This window comes from Tachypleus tridentatus, chromosome 13, assembly GCF_004210375.1.
Source record: "Tachypleus tridentatus isolate NWPU-2018 chromosome 13, ASM421037v1, whole genome shotgun sequence".
Taxonomy (NCBI): Eukaryota; Metazoa; Arthropoda; class Merostomata; order Xiphosura; family Limulidae; genus Tachypleus; species Tachypleus tridentatus.
Window position 1 is genome coordinate 62,892,519 of NC_134837.1, and position 13,147 is coordinate 62,905,665.

The 13,147-nt window shown below is 33.3% G+C and overlaps 1 protein-coding gene across 11 annotated transcripts in view; it reads right to left on the reverse strand.

Moving 5' to 3' along the window:
• Positions 1-229: 229 nt before the first annotated feature.
• LOC143240551 (rab11 family-interacting protein 4A-like) overlaps positions 230-13,147 on the reverse strand; it is a 49,515-nt gene continuing 36,597 nt past the window's right edge. For 8 of the 11 annotated variants that reach the window (XM_076483183.1, XM_076483178.1, XM_076483182.1 and 5 more), the window contains 2 exons: positions 10,522-10,769; positions 8,319-10,375 (listed from right to left, as the gene is read on the reverse strand). In XM_076483183.1, coding sequence (XP_076339298.1) covers positions 10,369-10,375; positions 10,522-10,769 — 255 coding nt within the window. In that variant the 3' untranslated portion in view covers positions 8,319-10,368. Of the gene's footprint in view, positions 249-8,318; positions 10,376-10,521; positions 10,770-13,147 lie in introns of those variants that run through there. The other 3 variants (XM_076483176.1, XM_076483175.1, XM_076483174.1) reach the window with 3 other exon arrangements.

A 13,147-nucleotide genomic window follows, 5' to 3' on the forward strand; every position in this document is an offset into this window, starting at 1 on the left:
TAAGTCCACAAGCTGATTCCTAAAGAGAGTTTGTAAATTGGTCCATGAAAAATGTTCGTTAACTGGTTCATAAAGAAAGTCGACAAGCTGATTCGTGAATAAAAGTCTACAAGTTGGTCTATGAAGAGAGTCTATAAGATGATTCATAAAGAAAGTCAACAAGCTGGTCCACGAAGAAACTCGACAAGTTGGTCCATAAAGAAAAAATACCTATAATCTGGTCTCTGAAGAAGTCCACAAGCAGGTCCCTTAAGAATATTAACAAATTGGTCCATGAAAAATTTTTACAAGCTAATTAATAAAGAAAGATCACCAGTTGGTCTGTGAAAATATTCCGCAAGGATGTTCATTAAATATACAAAAATCAACCAGCTAGTCTATAAAACATCTTACAAGTTAATTTACGAAACATAATATTAGTATTAATTTAAAAAATCAAGTATCTTGCAAAATGTTACTGCGATAACAGAAACTTCAAAACATGAAACAGATGAATGTTACATGGTTAATAATAATTGTTTCCAAGGGCTTGCAGACTTTTTCGTTTTCCCTTGTATCTGACAGTTGTGGTAGAAGTGGAGGAAGATTGTGTGACTATCCATGTGGTGGTGTGAGAAATAAAAGTGCAAATGATGAAGTGTCACTGTGTCTTATAACAAATTTAGTTAAAAATGTTCATAAAGTTTAAAGATCTACGAATGATGCTTGTCAATAAAAAACGTTCTAACCGTAGATGATCTATTTGGATTTGGCTAATTAGATATTAAGCTATAGTAATCGGAAAAACAAAACAAGATTATAGCTGTGAAAGAACAAAGAATAGAAAACTTATAAACATAAGCAAAGTAGATAAAGTTTATAAACATATACTAAATACGGGAAGAAGACAGTGTAGGCCACTGTGTAACAGGAATGTCAGTTGAATTGAACAGTAAAGTGAGTATAGTTTTTACCATGCTGTTACATAAAACTGTACAGCTCAGGCCAATGGTGATATAAAATTTCACATAAATTCACATTATGGTAAGATTAAATTAAACGTGTTTATATTTTCAAGGTACAATAAGTTATATTTGGCATGCTCCTACTTGTAACTATGCTTTCTCAGGTTTTTGTAACTAATATTGCGTACAGCAGAGAGAGGGATAGCTTATCCTGTGTCCGACCAACACTAATATGCCCCACGTTCATGTGTATAAAACACAAAACTCCACTGTTAAATGTGACCTCCCCTTGTGTTATAGAATGGTTTGGTGTGGGACCACGTGCATGACACATGAAGTTTAACAAGTTTTTAAACTATAAACTGTATAGTTTGAAATTGTTACTAGAATGGTTATAAACCTTGCATAATTAGCCTATATGTTATTGACTTGATCTAAAGACTATGAAGGTTAGTGATCAAAGTTTTTATCTCAGTTACCTTTCAAGCAGCATTTCATTGAAATACAGGCCAACAAAAACAAAATGGTCGATTACATTGTGTTGTTTGTTTGTTTAGATAAGGTTGAAGTTCAGTCTTCTTCACGTGTTATTGACTTGTTCCAAGGACTGTGGAGGTCAGTTATCAAAAGTTTTTATCTCAGTTATCATTTAAGCAGTATCTCTTTTAAACTCAGGCTAACAAAAACAAAATAGTGGACGTTTGAATTTTATCCCACTGGTAGCTGATATGCGAATAACATAATTATATAAAACTGTAACCTGGACGTGTTTGACCACTAATTATAGAGTAATTTCATATATATCTTGATTGTCTATCTGAATTACTTTACAATATTAGACATTTACCACCGTTAATACAAACAAGGTAATTTCCTTACCATTTATTATAACATCAATCCTCAGTTTTGAGAATTTGGGTAATTTTTGAAACTGGACAACATTCTTATGCAGCGCTGCTTCAAGACAGGTCAAAATATCGAAGTAATACAAGTTAAACACGAGTTTAAACACGAAGGCTAAAGGTCAAGAAACTAAAGTGAGCGTAATGAGACAAGGTTATGTATTGCTGTGAAAGTAATGCGCGACAAAAATCTGGACGATTTGTGAAATATTTTCATATATGCGACTTTGTTTTACTATTGTTGCTTCTACTGCAATGCACGAAATTGATTTGATTTATTCATCTACGGACAATTCTGGTCACTTTCAATGTAGATTTATTATTGCGCTTCTTTCGTTAATGTTGCTTTGTTTGTTTGTTTTTGAAATTCGCGTAAAGCTACTCGAGGGCTACCTGCGCTAACCTGTACAGCTCAGGCCAATGGTGATATAAAATTTCACATAAATTCACATTATGGTAAGATTAAATTAAACGTGTTTATATTTTCAAGGTACAATAAGTTATATTTGTACCTTGCGTACTGTTTTAACTAGTGTTAACCCGCGGGTTACGGGTTCAAAAGTGGTATATCTGAGTGTGAAAACACTATGAGAGAAGGATCGGTCACTTGATCATGCTATCATGAGAAGAGCGAAACCCATGGAATCATGGGTTCGAATCCTACTCTTGACAAATGCGACACAAATGCTCTTTAATACTCAGTATTACTTGGCTTTCTTTATAAAATAATGATTTTTAGTTTTCTGGCTGGGCCACTTCTTTTTGGGTTTTCTAAGTTTTTAATTCCAGAGGAGTTTATCTTGACACAATTATTCATATTCTTCTAATAAAATTAGAGTTTGCATCCAACTTCATTGTAAATATTGAAAGACACACTGCCTAGTGGTGGCTCAACCTGTCATTAGGAAGCGTTGTTGGAATTTTCCAATATCCATGGTGTGACATGGTGCTGTGCTGAGGTCGGTACTGTTTTCAAAACGTGTACAAACATTGACCTAAGCCGCACGAAGATTACTGTATTGTAACCATAATGATTTGAAAACACGATTGTACTCTGAGGTTTTCAGTTTACAGTATTGAATATCTCCGAAAATTTATATGCAGGTAAAAATTAATATTTTATTATGAATAATAATAATTATTAAATGTCTTCGTAATAATACTCTACTGTGATAAGCGTAACAGTTTTTTTATAACTGGTTTTGCTTAAAGAGCTTATTTCGTATATTTAGGTTTGGTTTGTTTTGAATTTCGCGCAAAGCTACACGAAGACTATTTGCGCTAGCCGTCCTTAATTTAGCAGTGTAAGGCTAGAAGGAAGACAACTAGTCATCACAACCTACCGTCAACTCTTGGGCTACTCTTTTACCAACAAATAGTGGGATTGACCGTCACATTATAATTCCCCATAGTTGAAAGGGCGAACATGTTTAATGTGACGGGGATTCGTACTCGTGACCCTCTGATTACGAGTCGAATGCCTTAACCACCTGACCATGCCGGACCCATCTATTTGAGCTCCGATCTTTTCTAACATGTTGGATATGTAATAGAAGTAAGAAAGACTGATTAACATATTGTTTCATAATGTGTTATTGATAATTCTGTTACCTTAATAAATACAGAGTAATGAAACAGCATTGTTAAAAAGAGTTATAAATCAAATAATGTTGTTAAAATCAGTTATAAATGAAACAGTAGTGTTAAAAACAGTTATAAATAAAAAGTTTCTAAAAACAACTATAAATAGAATGATGTTGTTAAAATTATTTATAAATACAATAGCATTTTTAAAGTTAATTATAAAGTATGCAATATTGATAAAAACTAGTTAAAAATTAACGCGAGTATAATAATTCAGGGAAAGAAAATCTAAATAAAGTTACAAACTATAACAAATGCTGTTATTTGAAATGTGGCCCCCCCAAGTGGTCAGCGGTAATTTTACGTACTTAGTTTTAAAATTCAGGGTTCTGCAGACAAAACGAAAGTAGCTTTATGTTAGAACAACTGGAAAAAAAAAAGCAACAATCTACGCTCATCGCGAGGATCAAATTCCGGATTTTGGCATCAGAACGCTTTAGTTTGCCGCTAAGTTACCGAGAACTAAACTGCAACTGAAAAACGAAGTAATTTTAAGATCTTATGAGTGAAAACAGAGAAGAATATATAATAATACACCAACCACATTAAATATAATATATCCGTTGTGGTATATAATAATACACCAACCACATTAAATATAATATATCCGTTGTGGTATATAATAATACACCAACCACATTAAATATGATATATCCGTTTTGGTATATAATAATACACCGACCACATTAAATATAATATATCCATTGACCACATTATATATGATATATCCGTTGTGGTATATAATAATACACTGACCACATTAAATATGATATATCCATTGTGGTATATAATAATACACCGACCACATTAAATATAATATATCCGTTGTGGTATATAATAATACACCAACCACATTAAATATGATATATCCGTTGTGGTATATAATAATACACCGACCACATTAAATATAATATATCCGTTGTGGTATATAATAATACACTGACCACATTATATATGATATATCCGTTGTGGTATATAATAATACACTGACCACATTAAATATGATATATCCATTGTGGTATATAATAATACACCGACCATATTAAATGTGATATATCCATTGTGGACGAGGTCTGTCACCCAATATCAGAGTTAAGCAGAGTAATTTAATTAAACGCCTTACATGACTCAAGGTCAAATGAGCGGGGCGAGAAAGCCGTCTAATGTAGTTTTAGCTTAGTTTCAAGACAGTTGTCAAAGATGGGGATCATACGAGCCGTTCAATACATTACCACAGCTCTAACGTTAAATAAGCTTGTGTACAATCCTTTATCTGTACAACAAAAAACTATGGATTTCTTATAAGGCTGTTTTAAGTCATACTTTTATGCATATGTATTTGTATACACTGCAGTTGAGTCAACTTGCTCAAGTGCTCACCGACCTTCAATCATTACTTACAGTTCGTGATGACGAGAAACTCACTTGAAGTAAAAATATAACTCAACCGTCCAGAGATACATTTCTTACAAGCATTTTAACAGTCTGTCCAACGAGTTTTTTAAGTAGGTTTAACTACAAACTACACTAAGAGTTGACAACAGGGGAAGGTAGCCAGTGAACAAAACCCGCCGTTAACCTTTAGGCAACTTCCATCAAATCAAATTGTTGGATTGAACCGTAACTTTTATAGCGCATCTACAGCTTCAAGGTGCAGCAGTATTGGGTTCACATTGTGGAAACTCTAACCAATAGATCATGTTCGATCCGATCTATTTAACTTGATTCCGATTCATATAAATCGGTGGCTCGGCATGGTCAGATAGATAAGCCACTCCACTCGTAATCTGACGGTAGCGGGTTTGAATCCCCGTCGCACTAAACATGCTCGCCCTTTCAGCCGTGGGTGCGTTATAATGTAACGGTCAATCCCACTATTCGTTAGTAAAAGAGTAGCCCAAAAGTTGGTGGTAGGTGGTGATGACTAGTCTTACACTGCAATATTAAGGACGGCTAGCGCAGATAACCCTCGTGTAGCTTTGCGCGAAATTCAGAACAAACAAACATATAGACCGAAATATAACAAACCCTAACATAATGCTTTGGTCCACCACATGCCTTAACACAAAGCATCATCGACTCCTCACGTGCTGGAAAATATTTACTTCAGTCTTTAGTTAAACATTATTCCTCACAATTCGGATAAGGTCGAAAAGAATGGATTGCGTCTCGTGATATCTCTTTCAAAAACATTTCGTACATTCTCGATATCAGGGTACTGTGTGGAAAACTGTAGATGATACGGAAGACAATTACAAACAATGTTAGTTGTATGGAAGCAGGTACTATCAGCACAGCTGCTTATATTAATCAGATGTCATATGAAATGTCACAAATACCAATCGTCACCACAAACTGGGTTGTAGGAGTAACTCGCGAAACCGCAAAACTGTTTTATTAATGTTCTAAGAAAATATTATATTTTTCGGTTACCATTATGCGTCAAAGTATGGTATAAAAACGTGCAAACTTACACTTTTCTCCATGGATTTTTCACGGATATCTGAATAATGTTTCCTTAAAAGCATGGCGATCCCTCATTAATACACGTTTCGAAGGTGTTTCTTGAATTCTACCTTTTAACCTTTTTTTCCAAAATCCGTAAAACAACCAAACCTCATAAGAAGAACATTAATATTCATTTGTAATAGTCTTTGAGCCTTTAACTCCAGTTAGACTTTGAAATAAATTTCACATCCTGTGCGAGATAAATAGGACTCGTGACTGTTCTGAAACGAACAAAAAATATAAACGCACATGACAAAATCACGGAGAGCATCCAATGTCACTTGTTGAAAGAGTGTCCATCTTTTGCTGACAGTCAACATAACTTATTACTGTACCCAAAGATGGTTCGTACAATTCTTTAGTTTTACTGTATCTCACATAGGTATGAAGTTAAATATATCAAGACTTGAAGTACAATATCTAAACTCACGGAAAAAGCACTATCCCTACTCAGCTTTTCAGTAGTGCCATCTAGCGTCTATTATAACAACTAGTTTAATTATAGAATGCAATTGTTTTAAAATAAATTTTGAGTTCCAAACAGAAAAGCATCGTCCTAATTTCCTTGCAAAACACTTGAAATGGGTAAAGAAGTGTAAAATGTACGATATTTTCAGGTTCAATACTTAAATTCTATTAAGTACTAGTAATTGGTGATATATAAAAACGATTACCTGAGTGTCGTTAGAGTTAGGTAATATTATATCGAAAGTCTATAACAAAGTAATAACTTTCTTTTATTGTTACCTTTAACTTACCGAGATTCATAAAAATTAAAATATTGTGATAATTTCTTTTTTAAAAGGTATCAAGATCAGTGAAACAAAAGTTTATACAGGGCAGTAAAATGCATTATACAATAAATTTATGGACCACAATGGATTAATTTGCCAGATTTTAATATATAAATAATTATGAAATAACGTTATTTAAACAACGTTATAGTTTCAACAAATTGACCTGAATGCCAAATTTTAAGAATGAATTTTTGTGCATACGCGAAAAATTAAAAAAATCGGCCTTCACTTTAGTATACCAAATATGAATCAAATGTATTGCCACTACTTGAATTTGTAATCCAACTTGCAGTTATCAAGTGTATTATATTGTCTGTACTTACTCTTCCAGTTGATAATAATAAAACGAATAATTTCACCTTTACGCATCTAATACAGTATACGTACTTATTAAACTATACGCAAACTTATTTTATAAATATTTGTGGAGATGTTGTGCACATTATTGTAACCGGATGTGGGAAGGTTAAATACTGATTAATTATATTAGATAAATGTTGCATACTATAGCCTTTTTTATATGCAAAAACGGCTCGTTTGGGTTGAGAAAATATTTTGCATATAAATTTCTCAACAAGTGGGTTTCTCGCTTTTACTTAGTTGGGTGTGTTTGTTACGTCCTTCTGGGTTGAGGTCATGTTTGATGTGAACCATGATACAGAGACTCGCACATGTTATTGTTGTTGAGATTTTTGTTGAATACGTTTATTTCCAATGATAGTTGAGGTAGTTCGTTTATGGATTGTGGGATACTGCACTAAGGCCATGTTCCGATTTAAAATTGTAAGAATTCATTATTCTTTGATGTGTGTGAGAGAGAGAGAGCGAGCGAGTGAGAAGAATGTGTTACTTTATCCCACTCTACACTAGCATCCAACTGGAACTTTATAACAGAACTAGAAATCAACCAGTAAGTCAAATCAACTTATAATTTCGTAGTATGGATAGATTTTGTAGTATTTGTACACTTGTGCTCAAGTTTTATTCGATGTCCAAGGTCATTCTAACTTTGCATATTTTGTAATTACCGTAATCTTTTCTAATGAATATCGGTTATACTTAATACAAACAAACAAAAATATATTGTTACTACATGAATTGTGTTTCAAGTTTAACAAAACAAATGGCTGCAAGTTTTTTTTAATGTATTAGTGATTATTTATATCGCTTTGTTTAATTCAAAATTCACCATATATTAATGTAAAGTGAGCAAAAGTACAGTATATCTTGATTCTAAAAATGGGAAGGTTACTGCTTTCGAGGAGGAAGATCTTTTGTCCCTAAAACTTTGAATGTATTAGATCTTTTATTTTAGTCCATTTTATTGAAATACATCAAGCTAAAGGATTGTAAAGTCAAAAAATAATATTGTTGGTGTTCATATGTTATGAGGTGTACTTAACTATATCTACTCTAGGCAAACAAATCCTATACTGATGTATTGTTTCTCGGCATCTGTCTAAATTTCACCCTGTTTAAAAACCAGTATTTATCTACACGTGCAAAAATAACCAAAAAACAAGTCAGTTCACGCAAATTTTTATTAAAAAACGAAAACTAGAAGTGTTATTTTACCATCCTGTACACTTATCACACTTTTGTTTTCACCATCTGTATGAAGGCGAAAACGACTAAATTACATCTTAAATCCCTTTAGTCATTTCTACAGCCACCCCCTGGCGGTACTATAAGTAGTTAAATATAACAAAGTTGATTATAGCATACACCAAAGATTCTGTATAACTCTTTATTACACAAATAAAACTATGGTTATTTTACTTTCAACTAGAAACAAAGAAACTTTAGGATAAAAACAACATTGTCACAAGACTTCATTCAAAACGCCGTTTGTCTTGTTATACTCATTTTAATAAACCAAAGTCTACAGGTATAAAAAACGTTTTATTTATCTAGTAAACTCTAAAATAAATAACGAGGCAGAAACCCAAATTTAAATAAAACAAAACAAGGAATGGTTATTAATTTAAGACTACCACTTAACAATATAATACATCACTCAACCATTATTTAAATCTCAAATTTCAAACTTTCTATAGGGAATTTGGTCAGAACTCTGAAGAAATAATAATAACAATTAGAAATATTTTAAAACCTTATAAACATTTTGTTTACTCGCATAACAAAATATACTCCCTATCTTCCACGATGCTATTCATTTAAAGAAAGTTTGGAACAAAACACAGTTCATGGTTAACATCTCAATTTTCAAAGTAAAATACAACATAATAAGAAACGTTATATATTTAACAGTATCAAATATGGCTGTCAACTCCTAAAAACAAAATTGTTTTCACCAAAATTCAATTTACACTTTCAAATAACAGTCGATAACTGACTTAGTTGGAAAACGAGTTTCTATTAGTTGTTTATCATTTTACAACGTAATCAATGCATCTTGTTTGTTAAGAAAGACATTTTTAAAATGTCAGTTAACTTTTAGAATTGTTCATTAAAGTAAAAAAATATGCATTTCGTGTTTGGTTCATATGAGTTGTTTATATTCCGTTTTTTACTTAATTTTTTAATGTGGAAAATTTAAGGATAGAAAAATTCTATGAAAAAAATTAGAGTAATAAACTGGTATTTTAATTTTTTTCTGTAGAACAACTGGTCATCGACTTTTCTTCGATAGAAAAAACCGATGTTAGAATTACCATGTACGTCTAGAAGTTAATTCTTTAGTGTGAATAAAATAGTTGACCAATATAATGTTCAAATAGTTGGAATTTAATCTGTATAAAAGGAGAGTCATACTACTATTTACGTATTACAGAAAAGTGCATTTTCAGATAGTAAAACACATCTAACCTGGACAGTAAAGTACATTCTAAGACAGTAAAAATATATCTGATCTGGATCCCATGAAGCTCTTACATCACCTCTATAATCAGACATTACGTAGCTCACACTACAAAAGCTGATAAATCTAGTAAATCAGTCGTATCGATAAATAGAAGTCATTGAAAATATCAATGATGCACGTCACGAAGTTAAATAGTGGTTGTTATTAAACTAAAACTGGTTTTAAAAAAACACACCAAAACAACATATTTGTAATGAACAAGATAACGACTTGGAAAATCTCTAAACCCGAACAATGTGTCCAGTAATCATTTTAAATATACAGTTAAATGTAACTGGTTTAACTAAAATACACAAACTTCAATGTAAACAAGCTTATTAATACTTCTACCTGCTTGTATAATTTGAGTTTATAATTTTCAGAAAACGAGTTACAAGCTGCTCATCACAAACTCCCTCAACCAATACAAGTTTGTCATGGACAAAACTAGAAACTCGCTCGCATAATGGATACGACAATACATTTGAATTTCTCCCCCCCCTAGTTCAGTCTTATTGTTTTTTAACCACATTAAAAGTTGCCGTTTCTTTTAAACTTATCCATTTCAGGAACTTTTAAAGCGAAGGACGACTCATAATTACCTCATTTTACTTCCAGGAGTTGTGGGTAATTTTCTACAATACTTAACAAAATTCCGTCAATATAATTTCTCAACTTCGAATTCACCTCTTGTTGTTCTCGTAGTGCCTTCATGACCTATGTTAAAAAAATTAAATATCAGACGTTTAAAGACATGCAAGATAACGTTGCATTTAACTTGCTATCACGTTAGGTTGAGAAAAATACATCATGCATTACGACTTTATCATCAGAATTTCTTCTTGACTGTTATTTATCATTACCTTTTGTATAAGCTCAGGGTTGTGCAGTTTGTAACCAAAACGTTAAACCACCCTGAAAGTAAACACAGTCTCGATATATCAATAAAATATTTAGAGACAATGTAGCTTGCCTCATCTTTGGATAGGTTTTCAATCTCCTCCGCTAATGTCTTGGTTCCTTGATGGAGAAGATTACGACCTTCTAACACACTGTTATTAAGTAGCTGAACTTGAAGTTCCTCGTGAGTGTCTCGAAGGCTTTCGTTTTCCTACAAAGATATAACACACCAGGTGGAATACTAATAACAATGTTTCTTTACAAATACTATCTCCAGTCTATTCTAACAAAATAGGCATTAGTATTAGATGTGTATTAGTTCAAATAAGTGATAAAGTTTAAAAAGTTAATAAGTCCTCATATGAACCATAACAATTGAAGGCGATGCAAAACGAGGTATTATATCCGGGCACTGTGAGTTGTTGAAAATATAAACACGAAGAAACGCACACATTAAATACATTAAATAGAAGTTTTGTTCACAAAATCTGCAAACCTATCGTCACGTTTGTAAATGTGAAAATACGCTATTAAAAACTTGTGGATAACGACTCGGTGATTCAATGGAGAAATTGCTGATTCACAGGGTTAATGGTATAAGGTATAAGGTAGATAATAGTCACATATAGTAAATACATTTCAAAAATGCTCTAACTCCAGAATGTAACGATTCTTATCAGGAAGGTTTTCAGAATAAGAAATGTTGGATACTTTAAGGCAGAAAGAGTAACTCTGGTAACAAACACGACTGACAGACTTTTCTACTAAACATCTTGACAAGTTTTTACTGTCCTCAAGAACACGAAACATCAGTAATGCTACAATAACGGGGAAGCTTAAAAACTATTGTTTAAGTTATGCGACTCGGTCTGTTGATAAAGCTTATTTAACGAAGTTAAAATAGAAATGTCAGTATGTCTCCTGATATAAGATTTTCGTTGATGTGGTGAACAGAGGGAGAAGGTATAAACAACAAGTTTTCATAATACCTATTTCTTTATGGCAAACAAAACACACAGAATTCCCACAGCATTCAATTTCTGTTCATTTTTAAAACAAAAAATTCTTCAGTCTAAAAACCGGATTTCGATACCCGTAGTGAACAAAGCAAGATAGCCAATTGTGTGCGACTTTGTGTTTAATAACAAATAAAGAAAAACAAGTCAAAGATTTCATACTAAAACCATTATTTTATTATTCAAATAACGTTAACAAGTCAGTGCATTTATAACGTATGTACAGTCATGTGAAAAAGGTAGGATACCCTATGAAAGCCTGTGTATTTTTGTAACATTTTTGGATATATAGATATTTAATCTCAATTTTAACACTACTGAGAGATTATAGGAATATAACTAAACACTTAAAACTAAAAAAAAAGACTTTTCAAGATCTTCTGTAAATGTAATTCTACACAATGCATATTCTAACTGAGGAAAAAGTTAGGACACCCTACCTCCTAATAGCTAGTGTTACCCCATTTGGCTGAAATAACTGCTGTGAGACGCTTCTTGTAACCATCTACCAGTCTGACATTGGTCTGAAGAATGTTTGCCCCACTCCTCAATGCAGAATTCTTTCAGCTGTGAGATGTTTGAGGGGTTTCTTGCATGTACAGCCCGTTTCAAGTCGTCCCACAGCATCTCAATGGGATTAAGATCTGGGCTTTGACTCGGCCATTCCAGGACTCTCCATTTCTTAGTTTTCAGCCAGTCCTTGGTGGATTTACTGGTATGTTTTGGGTCATTGTCGTGTTGCAGGGTCCAGTTACACTTCAGCTTTAATTTTCTTACAGATGGTCTCACATGTTCCTCAAGCACCCTCTGATACACAGTAGAATTCATGGTGGATTCTATGATTGTGAGCTGTCCAGGTCCTGCTACAGCAAAGCAGCCCCAAACCATGACACTTCCACCTCCATGCTTCACAGTTGGTATGAGGTTCTTTACCTGGAATGCTGTATTTAGTTTATGCCAAACATGTCCTCTGTTCTGATGTCCAAATAATTCAATTTTAAACTCATCTGTCCAAAGAACATTATTCCAGAAGTCCTGGTCGTTTTCTACATTCTCTCTGGCAAACTTCAGTTTGGCCTTGATGTTTCTCTTAGAGAACAAAGGTTTCCTCCTTGCACACCTCCCATGCAAGTTAAACTTGTGTAGTCTCTTTCTGATTGTAGAGACATGCACTTTCACATCAACAGTAGCCAAAGCCTGCTGTAGGTCCCGTGATGACATGTTAGGGTGTTTGGAGACCTCTTTTAGCATCTTGCAGTCTGCTCTCGAGGTGAACTTGCTTGGACGACCAGACCTGGGCATGTTAGCAGTTGTTTTGAAAGCCCTCCACTTGTTGACTATTTTCCGGACAGTGGAATGGCTGATTTGAAAATCTTTTGAGATTTTATTAAATCTCTTACCAGACTCATAAGCTGCTACAATTTTCTTTCTGAAGACCTCAGACAGCTCTTTTGCTCTCACCATGGTGCTCACTCTCACTTCAACAGTCAGGAGCACATCAAACTAAATGTCTGAGGTTTGAATTGGGCAAGCCTCATTCAAAATGCTGAGTAACGATCTTCTAATCATGTGT